The sequence below is a fragment of the Erigeron canadensis genome, chromosome 2 (genome assembly GCF_010389155.1).
Source record: "Erigeron canadensis isolate Cc75 chromosome 2, C_canadensis_v1, whole genome shotgun sequence".
Taxonomy (NCBI): Eukaryota; Viridiplantae; Streptophyta; class Magnoliopsida; order Asterales; family Asteraceae; genus Erigeron; species Erigeron canadensis.
Genome location: NC_057762.1, coordinates 45,208,032 through 45,233,379, shown reverse-complemented (window position 1 = coordinate 45,233,379; position 25,348 = coordinate 45,208,032). Strand labels below are relative to the sequence as shown.

General features: G+C 33.5%; 4 protein-coding genes across 8 annotated transcripts; all 4 read right to left on the bottom strand.

Annotated features, from left to right (window-relative positions):
* Nucleotides 1-1,200: 1,200 nt before the first annotated feature.
* Nucleotides 1,201-7,924, bottom strand: LOC122588606 (probable CoA ligase CCL8). The gene is made up of 17 exons (XM_043760755.1): nucleotides 7,747-7,924; nucleotides 5,813-5,982; nucleotides 5,528-5,701; nucleotides 5,291-5,450; nucleotides 5,112-5,200; nucleotides 4,955-5,024; nucleotides 4,780-4,832; nucleotides 4,585-4,692; nucleotides 4,270-4,368; nucleotides 4,044-4,136; nucleotides 3,858-3,935; nucleotides 3,566-3,661; nucleotides 3,276-3,366; nucleotides 3,091-3,164; nucleotides 2,812-2,991; nucleotides 2,158-2,211; nucleotides 1,201-1,566 (listed from the first exon to the last, which is right to left on the bottom strand). Exons 1-17 carry the CDS (start codon nucleotides 7,907-7,909, stop codon nucleotides 1,519-1,521), a joined length of 1,800 nt encoding a protein of 599 aa, XP_043616690.1. The 5' UTR covers nucleotides 7,910-7,924; the 3' UTR covers nucleotides 1,201-1,518.
* A 1,007-nt stretch (nucleotides 7,925-8,931) lies between these two features.
* Nucleotides 8,932-10,514, bottom strand: LOC122589502 (cytochrome c-type biogenesis CcmH-like mitochondrial protein). Its single transcript, XM_043761800.1, has 4 exons — nucleotides 10,288-10,514; nucleotides 9,898-10,081; nucleotides 9,460-9,591; nucleotides 8,932-9,366 (listed from the first exon to the last, which is right to left on the bottom strand). The coding sequence occupies exons 2-4, from the start codon at nucleotides 10,039-10,041 to the stop codon at nucleotides 9,160-9,162; spliced, it is 483 nt and encodes a 160-aa protein (XP_043617735.1). The 5' UTR covers nucleotides 10,042-10,081; nucleotides 10,288-10,514; the 3' UTR covers nucleotides 8,932-9,159.
* A 302-nt stretch (nucleotides 10,515-10,816) lies between these two features.
* On the bottom strand, nucleotides 10,817-13,705 carry LOC122589664 (auxin response factor 16-like). Of its 3 annotated transcripts, XR_006322300.1 has the most exons (4): nucleotides 13,668-13,705; nucleotides 11,828-12,382; nucleotides 11,641-11,742; nucleotides 10,817-11,509 (listed from the first exon to the last, which is right to left on the bottom strand). XR_006322300.1 is itself a non-coding variant. In XM_043761981.1 (2 exons), exons 1-2 carry the CDS (start codon nucleotides 12,208-12,210, stop codon nucleotides 11,733-11,735), a joined length of 393 nt encoding a protein of 130 aa, XP_043617916.1. In that variant the 5' UTR covers nucleotides 12,211-12,665; the 3' UTR covers nucleotides 10,817-11,732. The 3 variants fall into 3 exon arrangements, 1 of the variants encoding a protein (XP_043617916.1); XR_006322299.1 differs by lacking the exon at nucleotides 13,668-13,705 and having other exon boundaries at nucleotides 11,828-12,665; XM_043761981.1 differs by lacking the exon at nucleotides 13,668-13,705 and having other exon boundaries at nucleotides 10,817-11,742; nucleotides 11,828-12,665.
* Nucleotides 13,706-22,196: 8,491 nt separating this feature from the next.
* Nucleotides 22,197-24,795, bottom strand: LOC122589968. 3 transcript variants are annotated; one of them, XM_043762298.1, is made up of 4 exons: nucleotides 24,681-24,795; nucleotides 24,384-24,597; nucleotides 22,903-22,960; nucleotides 22,197-22,803 (listed from the first exon to the last, which is right to left on the bottom strand). In XM_043762298.1, exons 3-4 carry the CDS (start codon nucleotides 22,943-22,945, stop codon nucleotides 22,328-22,330), a joined length of 519 nt encoding a protein of 172 aa, XP_043618233.1. In that variant the 5' UTR covers nucleotides 22,946-22,960; nucleotides 24,384-24,597; nucleotides 24,681-24,795; the 3' UTR covers nucleotides 22,197-22,327. The 3 variants fall into 3 exon arrangements, with proteins under 3 accessions (XP_043618233.1, XP_043618231.1, XP_043618232.1); XM_043762296.1 differs by having other exon boundaries at nucleotides 24,384-24,795; XM_043762297.1 differs by having other exon boundaries at nucleotides 24,388-24,795.
* Between the last annotated feature and the right edge of the window lie 553 nt (nucleotides 24,796-25,348).

The following is a 25,348-nucleotide window of genomic DNA, read 5'->3' as shown; positions in this document are numbered from 1 at the left end:
TTCTAAGTGATATACTTTGCAAGATATAGTACAATAATTACAGGTTCGTCACTGTCATTATTAGCTGAGACATATTGATGAAATTGTTTCAAGGCACATGCTACAATAATTTTTCTATTATAGAATATTTAGAATTTTTTTAAAACCAATTTATAGTGTGATATTATTATAGAAGATAATTAAGAATTAAAATATAAACATACTTGTGATCCTGTATTTGACAATCAAGTATGTGTATTTGATCATGATGTGGACCCATAACACGAATAGGTTTATTTTCATCTACCTGTCCTATGATCATTAGATAACAATTACGATTGTTTTATTTTTATAGTGTGATAAAATATAATTATTGATGGCTAAAAATAAATATAAATTAAGTATTCAGGGTTAAAAAGTGTAAATTATTGATGGAAAACAAAAAAGTGTAAATTAATGAGACTTTTTCTATAAATTAATATAAAACTAATATAATAATATATTTGGATAATGATTATTATGATTTTTAATTTATAGTTAATCTAAATGCTTAATTTGATGATTTGATTAGTTAATAAGTTATTGATTCAACTGTCTTATAGTATATATAAAGATAAAGATAAAAAATAAAAATGTTTTAAATAGGTTTTCATAGCCAACTCACTGTTTAAATACTTGATGGTTGTGTTGATGTTATCTTAATTTATGACCAAATCTTAACCGCATATCAACTTTAGTCAATTATGAATTAACAACAAATGTTCCATCTACATGTTATTATACGACATGCAACTGAAAGCAAGTCAGGTCATTGTTGTATATGGCAAATAAGTTTTCATGGATTTGTAATTGTTCTATCCACTTTTTGACCAAATCATGGACGTTACTAAATACATTGTGACCTTGAATAAATGCATAAAGCTTTGAATATAGACTATGTAATGCTTGATGGTTGTATTGAATTATCACCATCTTGATTACTAATAAATACCCCTTTGAAAATCAATAAAAGTTTGATTTTCTTGAAAGTTAAAAAGTAATCCATTCATATGATATTTCAAGATATGTATATTTTATTAGGGACATTATTTTATTTAAAGGATTGGTTTTAAACAATAACAAATTTTGTAGCACATGAAGTGGTCCATCCTCTAAAACATTAAAACACGAAAGGTCATAAACTCAATTAACACGTAAAGGGCATATAAGCTTAGATCCTAGTACAGCAAACAAAATTAGTTAAATATATGAAATAATGATTACTATGTACACATACATAGTAAGGAGTATTTAACAGTAACACATTAATTTAAAATCATCTCTTAGAACTTAATGATAATAATAATGTTTATGATGTGCTGTTCAAAAAAATATAAATAAAATTAATAATGTGATGTTTATAGCATGAAGACTGATAATACTAACAGCCGAGAAGTTGAATGCTTGATACCATGGGGATAAGACGAACGCACGATGTTTGCTGGTAACATAGATTACAAACATCATTATGTTGCACCTTTAGACGATGATAAAATTGGTTTACTGTTCTTCAGCAGCTAACTTTGTCTTCAGCTCCTTTTTGTTCACCTAAAATATACACACAAAAAATGATTTATATTATCATGTATGATGACTTCCTAAGTTATAATTAATCAGAAATTTATTTTAATTAATTTGACTTGGTGTGTAAGGTAACTAGGTAAGTCAAATACTCAGATGCAGTAGTCAAAATAGGTGTGCTTTCTCGACTTCTTAGCAAATGATAAAAACTTGTATTCTAAAGTCGAGCAATACAATTTCTTCTAGGTGGCGAATTCAATCCATTTACTTATGATTCGAGTTACTTTTCTTTCTACAAAAGGGTTGTCATGTAACATAAGAATTAGCTTAAAAGGGAACATGTTAAACTGGTTGAAAGTGGCCAAAACGGTTCCATATCATATTGTTCAAATGTTAAATATTTAGGAGTCATATTGGACACGCAACATATCAATAAAAAAGGCTAAAAAATATGGCAAAAAACTTTTTTGGGTCAATCTGTTTTATCTCGAATGGAACATTACCTATTTTGACCTCTTATCCAACCCATCTGACCTGTCCATTCTGTCATCTCTAGTATGTAATGAAGCGGATGTGCAAATAAATATAGTCATAACACTAAGAAATACAGGATATTACCTTTCCCATGGCATTACGAGGCAACGAGTCCCATAAGAATAATCGGGTTGGTAGCTGGAGATGGAAATACAAGATTATCAGGTTCTTAATGCTTAATAATGGACTAGCATAAATTTCTACATGCTCATTATAGTCGTAGATAAATCATCTAATAAGGAAAAGTAAAAGAACTATTCTCAGTAACAGACTATTGATAGAGAAATATTTAAAGTAGTTCAATGTATATCTGTTGCACCAAGTAGAGGTGCATAAATGGTCCAAGGACTGGCATATGTCCATGAGTCCAGCCCATCCCGTAAATGATTCCAAGTGGCCCAGGCAAAGGAGCGCTTACGGGCAATGTTTCCCAGACATGTCCAACATGTGTTGCATATTTGCTTGAACCAGTTTAGGACTTGTCAAGGCCCGTTACAGGTAATTCAAGGAACACTTAAAATTATTTCTTGTATAAACAACTAAGTTTATTAACGCAATAACAAGAAAAAATAATTACTTAACTAAAACTATATACATTATAACTAGTTTGGATCAGTGGACCTGTCTTGGACTGGTTACGACTCTAACTCAATCCAGGCCTGTAATTTTGGGCCACGGACCAGTTATACCTGCACAATTTTGGCAAGGGCTGGGACCAATATATTAAATCACACATACCTTGTATGGCGCAAGTTTTTGTTTTGCCCATGCAGAGAGTTCATCCAGTGTAATAGCAGGCTTCGAATCTTTCTCACGAACCTTCTTTATTTCAATATCTGGAACAATTATAGCAGTTACTGCTTCTCCATAAGTTTTATCTGGCAATCCCAACACACAACATTCTGAAATGGCAGGATGCTGTGAAAAGTAATGAGCATATTAAATTATGTAAATGAAATTCCAGTTTAATTCTTTTAAAAGAAGTATCAAAGAACAAATGATCAGAAGAAGCTTTACTTCGAGCAGAATTGCCTCAATTTCTAATGCTGACAACTTGTATCCACCAACCTTCATGATATCAGCATTTGTACCTGATTGGAGGACAGAAAAGGTCAAAATACTTCCTCTGTTGGAAAAAACTAGAACCATTGAAAGATAACAATAAACCAAAGGATATGATAGAAAACAGTAATAGATCTTACGTCCCAAAATTACATAATATCCATCTTCATCCACTTTAGCGGCATCACCAGTTTTGAAATAGCCGCCATCTATAAAAGATTCCTTGGTCACCTAATACGTAATCACAATTAAACTAGCAATAAACAGAAGAAGATAACAATTTTCAAATGAAATAACTTTTGATTTCATATATGTAAACTCAAATGAATGTATGAAGTATGACATGATAAAGAGACTTGTCATCATCCCAACGTCATCAAAAGGCCTTCAATCCAGTAGTATACTTATAGGTGTCTTGTAACACAAGTACCTCAGGGCGTTTCCAGTATTCTTTAAATGATGAAGGGCTTTTAACACAAAGCTCACCAACTCCATCATTACCATCTTCAAATGGAAGAATCTTGACCTATTGCCAACAACAGAATGTCAGGTTCTTTGCAACTTAATTTGCCAGCAATTAAGCATTGGGTTTACTACCTATATGATTTGTCTATTTTTCCCAGTTTAAGAATTCACTAATACATAATATAAACAATTTGCAAATGTTTTAAAAAGCCTAATGACAGTATAGTAATTCTAAGACAACAAAAACCTTGACTAACCTGCACGCCTGGAAAGGGTTTTCCAACAGTGCCTCCTTTTCGTATTCCTTTTAATGGGTTTGAAATTGCCATGACAAACTAAAAGAGTTGCAAGTCTTATCATTAGAAGGAAGACCACAAAATAACCCGGCATAGATGAAACTACTTCCGGCTCAAAGGACACAGAGATGACTTGTAGAGATATACCTCGGTCATGCCGTATCTTTCCAATAGTCGATGTCCTGTAATGGTCTCCCATTGTTGCATTACAGGCAAAGGTAGAGCTGAGGACCCACACATCTGGAAGTAGAAACAGCTCATATGCTTTTAGTTTGATTTCAAATAATAATTAGCAATCTAATGTCATATGTTAGTGCGTCCCAACTATATGATTTTAAAACAAATGATCAAAAAAGTTTTTGTAATAAATTACCATTAGACGTAGTTGGCTTCCAGCTGAAGCGGAAGCAACTTGTAGCTCTGGGTCCATAGCCTCGTAGCCTTGTATCAACCTGGTATACATGGTTGGAACCTAAATATAGAAAACCACTTCAGATTTTTTTTCCCCAGATATTATAAGGAGTTAAGGACAATATGAAAGTATAGTAACATAAAAACAGAACTCTGTACTTTTCTCAAATATAAATGTATAATGTGCATACCGACAAAATGTGTTGTATAAGCAACATATGAAAGGCATCATGTTTTTTTCGACATTGTTTCATTTATTTAAGAAAAGATGGCATACCCCTGTAAATACAGTTATTGCATCATCAATCTTAGTTCCATCTTTTGGATACGATTCACGCCATCTTTGCCAGATACCCCTCACACTGAACTTAGGCATGAATTCGACCTTCAACAACATAAATATAAAAACTGAGGACTGCCTTTGCTAATATAATTTGACTCAACAGTCAATAGCATAAATGTAAATACTGACCATGGAGCCTGCATAGAGAGGAGCAAACAACGCATTAAAGAGCCCATGAACATGTATAAATAAGTTAAGGTTTAGCACAAAAAAGTTAGCTATCTACTTCTCTAGGATGATAATACATGGATAAAAGCATAAGTAGACATCATAGTACATGTATTTCAAATTTATTCAAGGATATGGTGTAATGGCAGGCAATGTAGAAAGCAGTCATTTGATGTGTACTCCCAAGCCATTGATAACGTTTTCACCTGAAATCAGCAGAAAGGCAGTAACTAACAGAAAGTCTATAGTTTTTTATGCTTTTCCTCTCAAACATTAAGTATACATTACTTTACCTGTGCTAATATGCTACTGTGAGTATGAACAACTCCTTTAGGTTTTCCAGTTGTACCGCTAGTATACAAAATCAATGCTGGGTCATCATCTGTATGAAAAAAAGCACATAGAGGAAGTAATTAATTTGATATTCTTTATTATGACAGATGAAATTGTATATTTGATAGAGTTAAAGCACCTTCAACTTTAATTGAGAACTGCTTTTCTTTCAAATTTACACCATCATTGGGTTCACTACTTGGAACATCAGGTATTAAAGAAAACTTAGCTGCAGTTTTTGCTGCAACTTTTTGCATAAGCTCACTGTGATCCTCAGTACTCAAAATCATCGATACATCCTACAACAGAATACTAAGTGAACAAGGAACAAGGCAAACAGAAAACAACAGATAGGTAGAGCTTTTTCAGAGTATACCGAGTCAGTCATGACATGTAAAAGCTCAGCTTCGGGATAACTGAGTGCAAGAGGTACAGCTACACCACCACTTAACCATACTGCAAGCACTCCAGCCACAAACTCAGCAGAAGGTTTAGCCACGACACCTATTCTAGCACCGTTGAGACTTTTATTCTCTGTGGTCCCATCAACCTGCAGAAATGATAACAACATAACATTAGTTTAGACATCTATAATATTAATCAGATTCTACAAAGCAAACACATATCCCACGAGATATATACGGTCGAATTTTAAGCTCACAATTTTTTGATCATGACCGGATAACAGAAGAGATATTCTCCAAGCAGAAGAGACTAAATGATTGTAGCCATAACTTTTGTCATCAGCTTTGAGAGCAACACCTCCATGAGATGCAGACCCATGACTTGCAACAGCTTTTACAACTTCCATGAAATTTCCACAACTTGAAGCTGCAAAGTTGGAATCAAGGTTATAATGAAAAATGAAAAAAAAAAAAAAAAAAAAGCATAACTAAAAAACTCATACATCTTAATCCTAACGAAACTTTAAACTTTAACCAGCTATTACATACTGGTACAGAACATGTATAAAGATTGTCCGTATAGTTAGATCAGCAGGCAACTTTTCTGATTCCACATTTAGATACAGTTTCATAAGCATTCAGCATTTCATACAATAAACTGCAAAGCCTTGAAGGAGAGCTACTTCCATTATTAAGCCACATTAAACTGGTTACAGAGTGATTATACTCGAAAATGTCTTGGCATGATGATAGACTTTTCTGAAATGGACCAGTTTGGTAATTGAGCAAACAGGCAACCACTATAGTGTGAGGTCATCTCATCAGAATGTGGGCATTATACTTTTTATTATTATTTCAAGATCAACTAGTTTGGTGGAAAAAACAAACAAACATGAAATCGACCAGAAAAATCGGTCCAAGTCAGCCCATTTCATGTCATTGACAAATCTAGGTCCACGTGGATAAGTAATCATTCCACATCAGCATGCATCTGTCTACATGATAAAGTAATGACGTGAATGTAACAAATTTTCTACTTTAGTTCATCAAAATGGGACTTTATAAAGTATAATGACCAATATGGGACCACTTGTAAAGTATGTTTATATTTTATGAAATTCGCCCATCATATATAACACGACTACCTGGTCAGGAAATTAGTGAATTAACATCCACCAAAAAAACTGACATTAGCCCATTTTCCAAAAATGACTAGCATTCCACTTTAACAATGTCCTAACAAAGAGGCTGACCATTCAAATAACATGCAGAGTACAAAAAATCATATATAAACAGTCGAATATCAATCATATGTGAAAAATGAATAGAATTTTCCATGATCACACTCTAATGATGCTCAAATAATAAGTACAACAGCATCTCAAAGAGAAACTAACATGAATACCCAAATTTTTATAAACATATATCAATTTAGCCAAGTTTTTTGTATTTTAATAAAATATCCAACAAAATCGCAATATAAAGGGAAAATCGCAATGAGATTTCGCAAAATCGCATAGAGATTTTGAAAATCTCATAGAGAATTTGTAAAACCAAAATGATAATTTTAGAAAATCGCATAGAGATTTTCAAAGACTTTTATTTTTCTACCTCATTGTGACGGAGGTACTTATGGAAGCAATCTCTCTACTTTTAGGTAGGGTAAGACCGTCTACAACACACCTCCCCATAGGATTGGGTCTTGTTGTTTATGTATTTTCAAAGACTTTTTTTAAGATATTGACCTTTTTATTGAGATTTTGACTTTTTTAGATTTTGTCATTTTATTGAGATTCAAAACAAGTAATACTAATGTCAAAGTCAAAATCATAAAAAAAGACAAAATCTCTATGCGCGATTTTCAAAATCTCTATGATATTTGAGATTCTCAAAATCTCATTGCGATTTTGTTGGGTATTTTGTGAAAATCCAAAAAAACTTTAAATGGATATATTTTTAAAAAAAATTCGGTACTCTATGTTACTTTCTCCATCTCGAAAGCATAAATAAGCGAATAACATGCATAATTAAGCTGCTATAGATATAAAAACAAAAGGAAGGCATTTCAGCAAACACCTGGGGTGCAAACTTACGAAATACCCAAATCAAAAAAAAAAACTTTAATCACAATTACACATACAAGAATCAGTAGTAAAAGTACTAGAGTGATATTATTCAAGAAAGAACTTACAAGAAAATTGACGATAGGAAGTGAAGTTAAAGTGGTGGGTGAGAAAGTAGTTGAAGAACAAGAAAGCTTTCTTCTTGTTGGTGTTGTAATGGATAGTAATATTAGGAGGATGGTAGTGATGATTAAGGATGGTTGTTGTAATAAATGTGTAGCATTTCTTCATCGCTATTTAACGGTGATTTAATAATAATTATAATCCAGTATGGGTTGACCCGCCTCACTGGCAACAGACAAAAATGGTAACGCAAAACAAAATCAAATTACTCACGTAATTTATTTACCAAATTGGAGCGGGGTGAAAGTGATTTATAGCAAAAAATTTTATTAGTAGAAAATCATTAGCCAAATTTCATTGCGATTATACCAAGTTAGTTAAGTTTTTTTGGATTTTCACAAAATAGCCAAGAAAATCGCAATAAACTAAAAGAATCGCAATGAGATCTTCAAAATCGCAATGAGAACATCAAAATCGCAATAAGATTAACGGAATCGCAATGAGATTATGAAGAATCGCAACGAGATCTTGAGAATCGCAATGCGATTCTTCTGCAAAATCTCTATGAGATCATGCATAATCTCTATGAGATTCTTCTGCATAATCTCTACGAGATTATCATAATCGCATAGAGATCATCAGAATCGCATTGCGATTCTTAGAATCTCGTTGCGATTTTGAAGTTCTCGTTGCGATTTTGAAGATCTCATTGCGATTTTGTCAGTTTATTGCGATTTTGTTGGTTATTTTGTGAAAATCCAAAAAAACTTACCTAATTTGAAATAATCGCAATGAAATTTGGCTAATGACGTGATTTTCTTTTAGAAAACTTATCAGTATATCTTATCATCTTAGTAGTTTTTATGAAATTCTTAACATCTTAAAATGCTTTTTAGGACTTTTATTTCATCCGATTGAAAGAAAAAAAGAAAATATTACCTTGTTGGCAAATTTGGTTTATTTTTCACTTTATTTTATGTACCCCACATTAGCAAAAGTAATTTTTATGGCAATGTGTCCTTTTACAAGTTGCATCACAATTGAATCAAATCACTATGCGCGTGCATCAAGCCCTATAAAATACATTTTGGACAACTACAGCCCTATTTGATTTATACGAGTCCTTTTTTATTAACTCAGTTGTATGAGTGTACCAACTTATGTGAGAGATGTAAAAGGTCTTGGTGAAGTTTAACTAGATAAATGTATCAAGGTTGTCACTGAAATAAGCAAGTTACATGGATACAAATTAGAAAGAAAACTAAAGACTTTATCCTTGCTTTAATGGCAATATGAGATCATCACTAACATCGGAGGTACAATAAATATATAATTAATATTATTGGTGTGCAAAGGTTCTCATCCCGTCTGGTACCTGTGTTTTTGCAACAAAATAGTATGAAGCAAAAACAAATCGTTTATCTAGGAAGCCACCTTGTCCACCATGGGGATGAAGGAAGAATTCCGTCAGGTGGAGGAGGAGTGAGGATCTCGATCATGGCTTCCTTCTCTTTTGGAGTAAACGGGATTCCTCTTGTAAGGTTCATAGCCAATAAGTGAACATTAGTTCTTTGTCTGTACCTGCCATATGCCCATATTCCCCCCGCAGCTCCAGCAATTATAAGCTGCTCAAAAAAGATCATTGAAACTTTAACTTCTAGATAATCCTTAATAAAATAAAACATACTAGTAGTATTGAACGATGTTCTTAAACTGACCGGTGATAGCCATAAGCCTGCAGTCTGCCAGTCAAACTTTGGAGCATAAAGTATTGTCTCCCCATAATCCTGTTCAAGCTTGTGATAGATATCTTTGTCGCTTTTTCCAGATCGTATTTCATCACGAATAAGCTACAACAGAAAACGAGCATAATGAGAACTCGGGAGTAAACTATATGGAAAATTGCAGAGATCGGAATTTTGACAACCTAGACTTAGCAGTCAAGCTTGATATTCATTACGGTTAACAAATTCATGGAACTCATAGGGGCTAAAGATTTGACGACTAAATAATATCTACCCACCTATTGTATTGTGATCATAGTAAAGGATAAATGACACCACCAAGTACTTTTACAAACATACAAAAGAATGAAATTCATGATACACGACGAGAGGGACATTTCTCAAATATGTAACAGAAAGAAGAGTAGTTACCTTCCTAAGAAGAACAGCAATATCAGCTTGGGATTCTTCAATGGACTGACTACCGCATTCTAAGCAACGGACATTGTGACTTATGTTTCTTGCGCGTGCATCCACAATCTGTTGCTTCTTAAACGGATCCTCTTCGTTTTCCATTTCCTCTAAAAATCGATTCTCCTCAAATCAATTCCCAAAACTACATATAATCAACATATGTTAGTACAACTTTCACCTGGGCATTTCGTCAAACAGTTGGGGTGCGATAAATGTCATTTCAACATATAACCCAACAAATAAAATTTTTTTTCTTTTCATAATAGCATTACAAGAATCATATATAGATACACACACACACACACACACTTTCAAATTCTTTTCTTTGATTAAAATAGGAAACAGTACCTGTTCAAGGAACTACTTAAGAAAGATTGATTTGATTGGAGCTTTGGAGGTCGTTCCGGAAGAGACGAATCGTGCAGTGTGGTGAAAAATCTCGCCGGTGACGGAAGAAGTGAACCGTAGGCGGCGGTGGTCAGACTGTGGCACAGAGGGAGGTGGCCAAACGAGAACCCCTTTTTGCTATGAAAATGATGTAAAAATACTGTTGATTTGGCACTAATTAAAAATTATGTTGATTATCAATATGTTAATTTAACAATAGATAAAAATTTTCTCATAACTACAAAGACCTCCTGCTTTTTATGTTAAATTATGTTGATTATCAATTATGTTGATTATCAATATGTTGATTAATCCATTATGTGGGCCCGAGATAAAAATTTTCTCGGGTCCGAATAGAACTCAAGACCTCCTGCTTATTAAAATGGATGCTCTAACCAACTGAGCTATGAAAGCAAGCTGATATACTCATATACAATACACAATTTAAATTTAATCAAACATTACCTATCACAAAATACAGAAAACGACGTAATGATGCTATGCTTTTTAGCACATTGTACCAAAAACTACAGTTCTAGCTATATTAAGAATAAAGTTAAATCAACAACCTGTAAATGTATTCTCATAACTACAAAGACATGCATCAACAAAGATTTGTGGGGAAAAAAAACTACAAAAAGGTGGCTTTAAGCAATTCTTTCAGCAGTTGGATTATCTAGTTTCAGACCCCAACACATGTCTTCACAGTGTTGAACAATGAATATGGGGGACTACTGCACCACTATCAATCCCGGTTCTCTTTTTACAATCGAAAAAGGGTGGAGCATGGAAACAATGCTCAATTGACGTAGCCCCTGTGCAGGCCGGATCCAAGGTAGTTTCATTCTCAGGTTTGTACAAGATCCTTGGGTTCAAACCTCCATGACTTTGAGCAACATAACTGAATGATGACCATGAACTAGTGATTAGATTATCGGTCAAACTCCGTAAGTACATTTCTGCCCATGCTTTTCCTGTGATGCACTTTCTTTTCAGTTTGTTGATGCCCTTTGTGGCTCGGTTGAGAAACTTGAATCACTTCCCCATTACTGTTGCATATTCCCAATACATTTCTCAGAATAACCCGGGATTAGAGAAGTCAAAAGAACAGCTTTTGATTTTTGATTCCTAGGTGAGGTGACGAAAGATTCATTCGTGTTGATCTCTGGAAGTAAATTTTTGTCTAAAGAACAAGCGAGAATTTGATCGAATACATATTGAAACAGGCCAACCCGTGTATCAGTAGAAAAAAAGGAAAGTAAACAGTCTTTATAATAATAAAATCAAAGGAAACGAAAGGAAACAGTCTTTTACCTCTTAACATTGAAGTTCTGACACATCTATCAGTGGAGGCATATCATCATCACTTTCTCCAGTTTGATGTTCAGGAGTCTGCACCTTGGTATTCAACTCTTTCTGCATTAAAATCGCGGAATTAACTCATATACTCAAGTTAAGACTAACCATTTGCAAATAAGTGTAAATAGTTAAAGTACGATACCTTTCAACAGAAAGATCACATTCATTTAGGGGGATTCTTAAGTTTCTAGCTGATGTAGCAAAATCACTGAACAATTCATCTCCGATGCGTTTGACAGTACCATGGGAATCCTCATACAAGATACTTGTTGCATTGTGAATTGCATCAAGTCCTAACAAGTTTACCAATTTTTCAAAAAGCTCATTAAGAGTCTTAAAAGCAGAAACATCAACAGTTTTTCCAGTATCTAAAAGGACTTTGCAACCATTATGGATCTTCTTTGTTGCATTTTCTGCCACAATCTGCTTGTTATTATAGATTAGTTGCCCGAACAGTTTAAACGCTAATTCCATTTCTTTCTGTTCAGCTTCATTTACTTTTGAACCCGAAGCCAATCCATCCATGGGGCCATCATTAGCAATTAGACCATCAGTTCACTCTCTATTCGCTTGTCTGATTCCTACAAAAATTTCACCATTCTCTGTTTTCGAAAATTCTAGAAAATCTCTTGCAACAAGCCTCTTACTCTTCACGAAATCAGTCCATGCAGTTACCAAAACATGTATCCCATTCCCCCTATCGACATGATTAAATGGACAACTATTTCCATCAACATCCCTAACTATTAAACTCTCATAATGGATACCATTGGGGTAATCCAAATGAGGAAATAATGTCTCTACACAACTCTTAGGAACAGTCAACGATCCACGACTCACATCTTAATTCGTCAATTTTTTCTCAAAAAAAGACATACTGAACCTAGAATTCGATAGAACATGATCATAAAATAATAAATAATAATAATAAATATTTAAATTTCAGTTACATCATTTCCTGATTAACTACGAGAATTTAATTGATCGTTATTTAAGCGTTATAATCATCAACATATAAAGAGTTTCAATTACATCAATTCCTAATTAACTACAGAGTTTCAATAGATAAAATCATAGGTTAATTACAACATTTCCTAATTAATTACAGAGTTTCAGTTGATTATTATTTAAATCCTTATAATAATAAAATTAAAAAATCAAAAATCAAATTGAACTAAAATTTTATCATCCGCATAAATAGAGTTTCCTGATTAACTACAGAGTTTCAATGGATCATTATTTAAATCGTTATAATAAAATCAAAAATCAAATCAAATTAATATTTTTAATCATCGCAAATACACATCATTTCCTAATTAACTGCAGAGTTTTAATAGATAAAATCATAAGTTAATTACAACATTTCCTAGTTAACTACAAAGTTTCAATTGAATATCATTTAAATCAATATAAATAATAAAAGCATCGCCATATAATCGAAAGTAAATAAATACTACTAATCAAAATCAAATTAGATTTAAAATTCTAATCATCCACATATACATAGTTTTAATTACATCATTTCCTAATTAACTACAAAGTTTAACAGATAAGATCATAGATTAATTACAACATTCCTAATTAACTACAGAATTTGAATTAAATAATATTTAATTTAAATCGTTATAATAACAATAACATCCGCATATAATCTAAAGTAAAATTATACTAATCAAAATCAAATTAGATTTAAAATTTTAATCATCCACATATACATAGTTTTAATTACATCATTTCTTAATTAACTACAGAGTTTAACAAATAAAATCATATATTAATTACAACATTTCCCAATTAACTATAGAATTTCAATTAAATAGTATTTAATTTAAATCAATATAATAACAATAACATCCACAGATAATCGGAAGTAAAATTATACTAATCAAAACCAAATTAGATTTAAAATTTTAATCATCCGCATGTAATAAAAAGTAAAAATATACTTGTAGCTTAATTATAGAGATAAATAGTTGAATTACCTGGCAAGGAAACACAGAGAGGGGAGAAGAAAAAAATGGATATGGAGAGAGGTGATTCAGTAGAATGAGAGAGGAGTCACTATTTATATGGGCGGGAAATTTTTATTTGAGAGGAGTCACGTGTGAGACAGGTTATAGGACGAAGGTGCGAAAAATACGGGTTACAGTTAGGGTGTGTATAGTGTGTGTTGTCGTAGTCTTATTAATAACAAGTTCCAATTACTCACTTTGTGAGTTTTTAACCAAGATGGTGTATTTAAAAAAGATATTTATCAAAATATTGTATTTTAAGAACATTTATCATAATAGTGTTTTACTATAAAAATATTTTCCAAAATAGAAAATGGTGATTATATTATGTTACAAACCCCAAATTTAAGTAGTATTTGTGTTTCTTTTGGTTTCCGTTAATTTGTTTCAGTCAACAAGTACATTAGTATGATGGAAAAACATCACAAATCGACCCTCCAAAATCAGAAACAACACTTTTTTCATGTCATTAATCTGTAAATTACTAAATTAACTAAAAATCGTTATTAAATTTGATTGTGTCTTTTGTTTATAAACTACTAGATGGAACCCGCGCATTGCAACGGTACCTCTAAAAACAGGTGTTTAGGTGTGACGGTATGGTGTTGTTGTGTGAAGGTAGGAAGAAACTCATTGATTGTATATAGAATAAACCAAACGCAATGCGACAAAATCCTACTAAAACAAATTCACACTTTTTGACATATATAAAATGTTCCATGCTAAGACTGTCTGCAACGGGCTTGTTCGTAAGACATCCGTGGGTGATGTGGAGGTTATCCATAGATAGGTCTTGATGGGGATGATGATGTGGAGGATGTCCATCCGTGAGGAAGGATGGAAACGGATGGCATGATCTTTCTCTTTCCTTGTCTTTGTTTCTTTTATATATATATATATATATATATAGAACACTATGTAGGATAAAAAGTTGATTCTGATTTTATAAGATGAAACTGCATAAGCTTATTGAAAAATTAAAGAAGATGAAGTGATTGGATGAAGAAGTTGTAGAAAGCTATTGAAGAAGATAAAGTGGTGGAAAAATATGTGGATGTAAATGTAAAGGGCATGGATATCAGGATATGGATATAACAAATATAAAAAGAAATAATTATTGGGTTATAACTTATGAGGTAAATAAAAAAAAACTTTTCTTTTTTAAATTATCTCTTGTTTCCAATGCATCACGTTTGATCTTGACTAAATTTTTTCTCTTTTGAACAGCCTTAACAATGTTTTTGTTTATCTATATCTTATAAAATTATATCTAACTTGCGTTTTAATTTATTTATGTGTTATAAAATATATTTGTTAAGTAAATAAAATAAAAGTATTATGTTATTGATGATGTGGAAATTATGTGGTTGTTTGTAAGAAGGATGAATATGTTATTGTTGTGGATAAAAAGTGTTTGTGGGAAGGATAAATGGAAAGCTGACGTGACATGATGATTAGGATATTTGTGAAAAGAATATGTCCAACCTTTGCGGATGGTCTAAGGCCTCTAACATGTTATTTATGCATTGTGTTGCAACAATGACTGGTCAATGGAAGGATATAAATATGGTGCCATTCCTACTAAAAACACACCAACCCATAATGTAGTACTAAATGAAATCCATTATAAAGGCTAACCAGGAGTTTTCTGCAACTGGTGACTTCATTAAACTAACTTTTTCACATCAGGCTAAATTTATTATGGCCGCTTAAAATACAAACACACACCAGCTACCATTAAAGGTTAGCGATATACGAGTATTACAAAAAATATTAGGTAAAGACATCATGAGTGATGAGTTATGTATCACCACTTCATACATTTGGTGTGGGACTGTGTATGGCGGAGACTATTGGGTATGTGATAGAAGCAAATCTCACAAATGTTGGTTGGGAAAGAAACGAATATACATTTGTTTGTGATACAACCTGCCTTCGCCGGTGGCATGGGTCTCGCGTTGCATGCTCTTGTTCTTTTGCTGGCAGGACTTGCAGCAGCCGGCCATTTTTTCTCTCCCAACAGTTCCAGCCGCTTCTTCGGGTTCTCGGGAGGAAACTTCAACTCCAGTTTGTATTGTTCTATGCACTTAATGACAACTTTAAATGTAGACTACTGCTCCTTGCGTGCATGTAGGTGCACTGAAAAGATCACATGATAGAGAAAATGAAAGGATTATGCTACAAGTCAGAATCTTAATATCAAACATGAGTTTGTTAAAACAATTTCAGCTGGTAGCCTGGTAATGCCACATAATAAAAAACAGGTGATTCAAGAGGTGGGTAATTGGCCCAAGCATGTGTTTGACTTGATGCACCAGTACTTGCAAATTTCAAGTATTTGACTTTCAATTTTTGATGTAATTTTCATAAAATCATATTATAACCAAATTAGGTATCTGCTATATAAAACAAAGAATGAAGAAAGTAAAATGAAAGGAGATTAAAACTCCGTGCAGGATGTCAAGACTTAACATCAGGTTTTTAGGACAATGTTGGAATGTGGGGTAAACTGCATGCCCAAGATGTTTGTACCTTCAATGATATGTTCAACATTATTAGCTTTAATTATAAATCTGTTGTATGATACCCTTATTGTAAATAAGTGTGATTTAATAGTGTACCTGAAGGGTTTAAAATGGTGGCAACCTGAGTCTCTAAATCCAAGTGGACCTTTAGGATTGTTTTCGATCAACCTTCATCTGATTGAAACATTTAGATGGGTACGCCTTGTTGAGGTAACCTAAGACATCAAGAAACAGATAGTGACAACATTAGATCCAATTCTCAGTTAAATCTCTCTTTAAGAGGTTAAAAAGGATAAGAAAATGGTTCTTATTAACCAACTAGTGCAGTTGGAGAAAGGGTCTTCAGTTTAGTATGCACTTGAGAAAGTGTTGATTTTAGTATCCACTTCAAACCCATTTTAGAAACTTAAAACATACCATTAATCAGAATTGAAGTCTACCAGGTTCAACCAGAAGGCCTTAAAGAACTTTGTAATTAACCATGTACATCAGAATATAATTAACATGAATGCCATATACACTAACATAGAAACTTGTATTGATATATTACATATAGTCCATATGTAACCACGTAATTCAAATATTTGAGTATACCAAGTGCTTTTTTTCTTTTTTGATAAGCCCGACAAATCAAAACGCATTCAAACAACACTTGGCACACCTAAGTGTTATATGTAATTCAAGAAGCAGGTGTGCACCCCTACCCACACCCACACCCAACTTCAAACGGTAAAATACAAGATTCTAAGTCAGATATCAAAGCGTCATTATAGGTACAAACCAACTTAGTTATAATTAGAGAGATACCACTAAAATGACACAGTAAGAATATCTTAGAAGGAGTACCCATGCCATATGAACATGGGGAGGTAAATGAACACCAATAAGTCTAAATAAATTAGCCGAGTTGAAGTACAGGTAATATAGAAGAACACATTTCAAAGTTTACTTCAGAGGAGGTGTTTTTGCAGCCTGCTCATGCCTAATATCATAGAATGGCTTGCATAACGAAATTTACCCCAAGGAATGAAATTTAAAGTTGTCAAAATAAAAAAGTTGTATTTCATACATATATTAGGCTTACATGTTTAGAAGGACTATATTGGAGACAAAAAGGGCAAAAAGTACTTCTCAAATGCAGTATCATCCTAAAGAAGCACAAAAGAGTAAGAGATTTAAGTAAAATAACCATACAAATTGAAAGTTTATTTAAGCATTACAATGGTGCAAGGTTCAATACCAACACACCTTGTCATCTAAATATGCAGACATATGGAAAATATATAGTCATAAAGATCAGATATTGAAGGACTCTGGATCGTTTATTAAAGGCATCAAACTTTCCGCTCTATGCAATTCCATAAGTCGTGTTTGACCTGTACGGTAAATTTCATTCGGTTCTAAAATACGTTCATTGTAATATATTTTTGTTTTGTACATATAATTTTCACTTACAAAATATTCTGCAGCTTCTTTCTTCATCAGTGGAACTAATCTCTCATCAACCTTCTCCATTTGTTAACTTGAAGAGTTTAACAATATATCCGAAAAAGATTTATGAGGGGGAGGTGGAGGACCTTCCAAAAGGGATAGTAAATTTGTCTACCGAAGTAAAAAACTATTTAGTGGATAATTCACCAAGGGCCACCTTCATAATGTTTTCCCGTGAGGTATGTAGACTACTACGCTTGGAAGTATATATATATATATATAATCATATGCATTATTTCTGTAGATTATAAAGAAAATTATGGCAAGCATTAAGCGTAAGATAAACCCTCATGTTAAGTTTCAACCAAAAGTATATTAGCTGATGTCATCTACGAAGCCTCAATCAATCTGGTGACATTTTCTCATTCATCACTGATTGTTAAGATCCTGTAATTTTCATTGTAATGCATAAAGAGGGATGCAAGGTATGTGTTCTGTTTTTTTAGTTTTGCCAAATTTGAGTCGGCCATTGTAAATTTGGAACAAATCATATCCTATTTACTGATCTTGAGTTCTACTTTCCTGAACTTTATATTTTGACATCTTGTAGCCTTTTGCTTAGATGAATCTATATACGTATCCTATGAAGTATAAAACTCTCTAAGATCATGCAGGAGATTATACGCTGCAAGCACGAAAGCTTATGGCCGAATTATGGGTGCTTCCACAACAAGAGAAAGCAAATACCAAGACCAAAAGGAAAGTACCAAATGGAGAGCGACAATGCAAAGATGCGTAGGAAAAGGAGGTCACAAGCAGAGACGAAGATGCAACTTCAAGTTTGAGAAGATCTTGCACTGATCATGAGTTGTTGGGAAGATCTGCAGTCTGGGCTGTAGACGGCATTGGATAGAAGCAGGGGATTGTATTAATAAGTTACTGGTATAATAATTTGCTGGCGGTTCTTTTTAATTTTTCCTTATTGTTGTGGATCCACAGACACAAATAATGAACAAAAAAACAAGCCTGAAAAATAGAGTTTCTCTTGTTTATGGGAGTATTGTCATCGTTGCTGAAAATCCTTACCATTGTACACATTCCACACTTTATCTTCACCCTCAATAGTAAAGCAGAAGACTAATGAAGTTTACATATGTGTAATTGCCCCTTTTGTTTCTACTCACCTTGCTAGGAAGATGTTAAGTATTTTTTTTATTGAGTTCTTACTCGGTTACTCAAGCAGCTACTATTGTGATTTTGTAAGATTTCTAGTTAAGTTCATCATTTTATATTACCCATGACCAGTGTATGACCACGAACCACCTTTAAGGTGGCCTAGTGGTTTAATCCTGAACCTCTTTACAAGAAGTCTCCCATTCAAATCCAGACAGGTACAATCTTGGAGGTCGTAACGGAAAGGTTCGGAAACAGTCACATGATACCCTGTTAGGCCGGTAATCTGAATAGGAAAAACTTCATTGGTTTACCCGTATTGCCATGGGTGGCATATAAATTCAACCATGAACTTAAAGGTTAATCGTAAGATCAAACAGGGTATGCATCAACCAATTCTAACCCATTAGTTATAATTCAGTTGCTATGCAGTATGTTTTATCTCTAACGGTTTGAAAGAGAAAGAGAAACTTGAAAGAGACATGTCAAATGGGTCAGAGAAGTTGCTTAAAGTGTTACAAAATATATAACCTCCTAAATCATTTGATTGGAAAGACAAGGTTATTGTTAGAAATAATATAACTTGGGTAAGCATATACTTTGAAACGCTACTAAACAGTTTATTTGTCTAAATTGAGAACTTTTTAAAATGGAATCCAACTGAAAAAATATCTGTTCTTTTATTTCTAAGGCTATGGTATTAGGAGGGGAAACAAACTCTAGTCCCAAAAAGTTTTTAAAAAACTATAAAAAGTTCTTATATAAAATCATTGACATGTGAATAAAAAGCTATTTTTATTTTTTTTTATAAAAAAATACTCTTTTATAATATAAACTTTTATAACTTTCACATGTAAATATATGTTAAAAACGATAGAACGGTACCAACACGATGGCGCAATAGCAGCGGCGGTGACGGGTGGTGGTGGCGTGTTGCGGTAGCGGCGATGTAATGGTGGTGGTGGCGGCGGCGGCGATTGGTGGTGGTGACAGCCGGCGATGTGTAGTGTAAGTTGTTGATGTAATGTGGTTTTAATTAATTGTTCAAACTAAAAAGTCAATGTTAAAACTTAAAACTAACAAAACGAAATTTGTTTTATAATATAGTATAAATTTGGATATTATCAAATACATAATTCTTAAGATTCTTGAGAAAAAAAAAAGTTCTCGAAAGAAAGTTAACCACACTAAAAACTTTTTTTTTTTTAACAGCAGTGGTGATTGGACTTAGCAGCATGCTTCTTCATCGCCCGGTAGAGATCGACCACGTCACCAGCACAGTCAATCCGAGGGCATGACTGGTGGTGGAAGTCTAACTACCGTTCTGGAAGCCAGCTAAATGCTAGAGAAAACTCTCATGCCTCACCTCTTTGGCAAGGACTTCCTAATATGTCTTTCAAAGGTTTCGAACCCGTGACCAACATTTGGCTAAAAGACATACGGGGCTTTGAATGTCCAGCTGGGCTAAATCTCAAGGACAAACATTCTTTCTTTTTTTTTTTTGTGATTTTTGTGTCATCAACCATTTAAATTGACTTTGATTAACAATGAGATCGGGTTAAGCTCAACTACCAGTTGATGATAGCTCACGCATTTGAGCTTATGATTATACTTTACATGATCAAAATGTAGGGGTGGGAGGCTAGTATGCCTACAGCCATTAACGAAAGGTTCTGTTGGTTTAAGTTGTCCCTTTGTTTAAAGTTTGTATTTTACGTCTTAACTCCAAACAAAGATAAACATCTATTTAACAAATAGATGCGACTTTTAAAATACAGACGTTGTATCCTTTCACGTATTTGATTCTGGTTTCAAGATCTGCATGTTAATAACACAAATCTCATTGTTCAAACTCAAACTCTTGTTACCTTGGATTAAAGTTGAACCTTTTGTTTTATACATTTGGAAATTTCGTGATACCCTAAAGCAACCGAAGGGGTCCAAATACTATATGGTGAAAGGGATTTTACACGACTCAATGTCAAATCCGGTATTTTCCAAACTTACAAAAAATTTTGACCTCAGCCGCTTTTTACAAAGTACCCAACAACCGACCCACCCAAATTACCACATACACTTTAACCTAATAAATCACCACGAACGTTTCAACGTGCAATTCTAGGTGTTGAGTTGGGTAGGCATCTTTTGAAATAAATGTGTCTTTAACCAAATCTAAGTTTCATGAATACAAAGCAGAAAAGTCATATCATTTCTGTGCCATATTCCCATATTCTCCAGCTGCTTCAGCAAATATAAGTTGCTCACAAATATAATTGTTGAAGCTTACCTTTTAGATTACCTTCAACATACAAACGTAAATGAAACGTTATATTGGATGGTGTTTTCTTGAACTGACTGGTGAGACACATGCCTGAAGTCTGCCAAGCAAACTTTGGAGCATAAAGTATTGTCTCTCGGTAATCTTGTTCAAGCTTCTGATAGATATTTTTGTCGTTTTTCCAGATCGTATCTCATCATGAATTAGCTACAACCGGAAACAAGCATAATGAACCATAAAAGATCATAGGGATTACTTCATGTGGGTGCTACACGCTTTGGTCTGATTCATTTAAGCTTCATTTGAAAATTTTTTATCTCTTATTCCACATGGTTTGTATTTTTTCGGTCATACACATGATGGCTAATGTGAATCCGAAATATGGGTCATATGTCATCACATGATAAACCACAATATATGATGAGAATTGAGTAATTGTTCATACGTCAGTTAGTTTCTAGTAAATTTATATTCAATGGTCACGTCTGAAAGCTGGTTACATTAGAAAGTTTGTTCTAAAGTTCATTGCAATCCATGGTGTTGTAATGTTTTGATCAGTTATATATATATCTATGACCTAAAACTACATCAGGCGATTTGCTAGGAAGGTTTAAGGCGGCATATGAATTCAAAATCAAACATGAATTCAGAGGTTAGCCACGTGTTGGAATGAACGGACTGTGCGTCAACCAAGTTTGACCCAATTGCGACCAGTTTTGACCCATTATCTATGATTTAGTTGCTACTATGCACTATGTTTTATCTCTAACAGTTCGAACGAGCCAAAAACAGAAAAAATTCCAAAACAAATTTATTGTTGAAATAATATAACTTGGGTTATCATATATTTTGAAACACTAAATATGTAAAAAGTAACCCACATGAACAGCTAATTTCCCTCATTTAGAACCTCCTCCTAATTCGTTATCATTAACCCAGCTAGGCAGCTAGCTACCTTCATGAAAATTATTTTCCAATGCTATGGGTGCAAGGCTGCGAGCAGTGACATCTTAAATTTCGCAATTTTTATAAGCAGAGATGTCAGATGAGTAGGGAAAAAAAATCACTTTTTTTTAACACTATATAATAAAATGAAAAAGGTAAAATGTTTTCAATAAAGAAAACCTACAGAATCCAGCTAGTAACAATAAAACATGAAAATGAGAAGGATCGGAGATAGAACCAGCATATCCAAATTAAGTCATACAAATTGGCTCCAGAGCTCAAACCGATCTCATGAACATTTGAGCGGTAGATAATCTAAACTCAGCTGGGTTCCTATTTAATCGGCATATGGGATTGTCGATTTCATATTCATCTGCAGTCTTTGAGGGCACCACCCCACTAGATATTTCAAGTAACTGCATTGCGGCCATGATTTCTTTCTGGCACGGAGGGCTTGCCTCAGTGAATCTGTTTTGGCCACTACCACATGCCTCGGTGTCCTTATAAAGATCTGCCAACATACGGGTTTTTTGTAGTTTCTTTCTTTTTAAAATAGTTTTCCCCCTCTTTTTCTTTTTTGAAGCTCTAGTTGTGTGCATCTCTGGAACGACAGCTGACATAATTACTGTTTCTCTATTAATATCTCCCAACATGCGGGATTTTGGTTGTTTCCTTTTCCGCAAATTCATTTTCCGCTTATGGTGTTCAATTCGTTGTTCATCCTGTTTTTTAGCAATATTGGCCACATCATCTCCTATAATCACATCAACATCTTCAGTCAAGCTTAAGATAGTATAAACTTGAAATGCATACTTACTTGATACAAAAATTCTAAAGATAAATGGTTAAGTACTTGTGTTGGATGGCATGTAAGTCTGAAGCGATTGTTGACTCATTATGACAACCAACACCTGCAATATCAAGAATTGCCAAATGACTCATTAGCTGCAAGAAACTTAAAAGAGCCTAATTAAACAAAATCCACATATCAGTAACAAGATAAATCATAATCAGATTATTCATATAGATATAATTCAAATACTTCTTGATAAAAAGAGGACCTGTCAAAAGTTACCCCTTATTTTTTCTTTTGCAGAAGTACAAATCATAATACAAAGATATATGGTATTTAACAAAGAGGCGGAAAAATTAATTTGAAGGTGCCGTTAATTACTTGCATTAACAATCTGTTACAAGGACATGTTTAGATCTACATTCTATTCAGGATCCACTTCACATATTTATTGAAGGCATTTAATAGCTAAATGAAAACATGAAATGGAAATAATGAAAAGCTAAAAAATTAAGAAAGCAGTGAAAACATGATACACAAGGTGCGACGGTGATTTCCATCAAAAGAAACCCTAATTTAGAAACACGGAATGATTTTTTTTTGCTGATGAGACAAAAGCAACGGCTGGCTTCCCTTCCGATAACTAAATCTTAACAAAAAAGCTCACAAAGTAATGTCAGTTATATGAAACATGCTATGGAATCGAAGAATTTCCTCAGACTATATAAGTGAATCATGTCGTAAAAGAAATTTGGGGATAAAATGCTTACTTATCTGTGAAATGCAGCAATATACTTGGACAGAGGTAGGATCAAATCTAATTGTCCTATAGCCAACGATCGGATATTACAACGCAAATAGAATTTTTTTTTGAGTGACTGACTTCCAACGGCGCAGATAGAGAGAAGAGACTCACTAGTGAGGGTCATATATTAGCATCATAAGTAGCTTTATATAGGCGAGAATACCTAGATTGTGAATTAAATGTTTTCGCTTTATCACTAATTACCAAACCAAATCAATTAACTACTTGGTTAAGCATAGTTTTATTCAAGTAAACTATTATTATCTAGTCTTGAGCTCCTACATAATCAGTGCTTTAATCTACATACAATCACTCAATTAAACAGCACACGTCTGCAAGATAAACTACCCCATTGTCCTATTCGACAAATACAAGAATCCTAATCTCATATATCGAATATAGAAAGGAAACGACAAATGAAACTATCACTACAAGTGAGTTGCATAATTAAGATTCACCATAATTCCGTATCGTAGTACACGCTCGCTACAAGTGAGCATATTCATAAACTCGGCTTATATTTAATCCTGGCCTAAACACATGCGAAATCTTTATTATATACACAATTAATATCAGGGATCCCTTATTATTATTAATAATGCATAACAGTCGGCTTCCAATCCAATTAAAGGTCAAGATAGTATACCTTAACCATCCATATAAAAAAGTAAAAGGAAACAAAAACTAGATGCGAATACATGTTTATGGAACTACAAAAACATAGCATCAAACTCACCTACATTTCCAATTGAGCCATGATATTTCAAATGTCTCTGCAACTTGTGTTCTGGCTACCAAGCAACAAACATTGTTTCTTGCCGTGCATCCGATGCTGTTCGGATAGGCTTCGTTTTCCATTCTCTACACCTTTCTTGATGATTCTGTCAATGCATTATTACTACAACTTTCATTTGAGCATTTTGTCAAACACTTGCTGTGCAATAACAAACCTGAGAAATAGTGAAAATATTTAGACGGCTCGAGAACCTACTCATGAACATCCAATCGGACACTCCCATGCTACAAGAAATACCTCAGGGTTACCAAATACCAACACAATGTCTGTAGAATGCAGCAGGCTGACTTTATTGATGTCTGATTACTCTTTTTTTATTCTTGTCTTGGCAAATAGTGAAAATATTTCGCTAACTTGTTAGACCATTTCTAATTGTATTTCCATCCTCAACCATGACAATTCTATTTTATATCATATTCTTATAAATTTTTAAAATAGAAAATCGCATCATTAACCAAATTTCATTGCGATTATACCACGGTAGCCAAGTTTTTTTGGATTTTCACAAAATAGCCAACAAAATCGCAATAAACTGACAAAATCGCAATAAGATTAACGGAATCGCAATGAGATTAATGTGGTATAATCGCAATGAAATTTGGCTAATGACGTGATTTTCTCTTTTTAAAATCCGATAATAACACTGTCGGGTCATACTTAAAAAAACCTAATTTGGCTTATTACCAAATGCCGTATTTGGCTTATCTAGAACAACCTACAAATATCACTACGAGATATACCGGTTTTGAAGAAATTTTGGACGAAACTTGTTTTGACAAAATGGATGTCAAATTCTCCCGTTCTACCAAAAAGTTCTTCAATTGTCATTTCCATATATGGTGAACAAAATGTAAAGATGTTGGTCGATATTTTTCATTATAAGTATTTAGATTATAATAACCAAC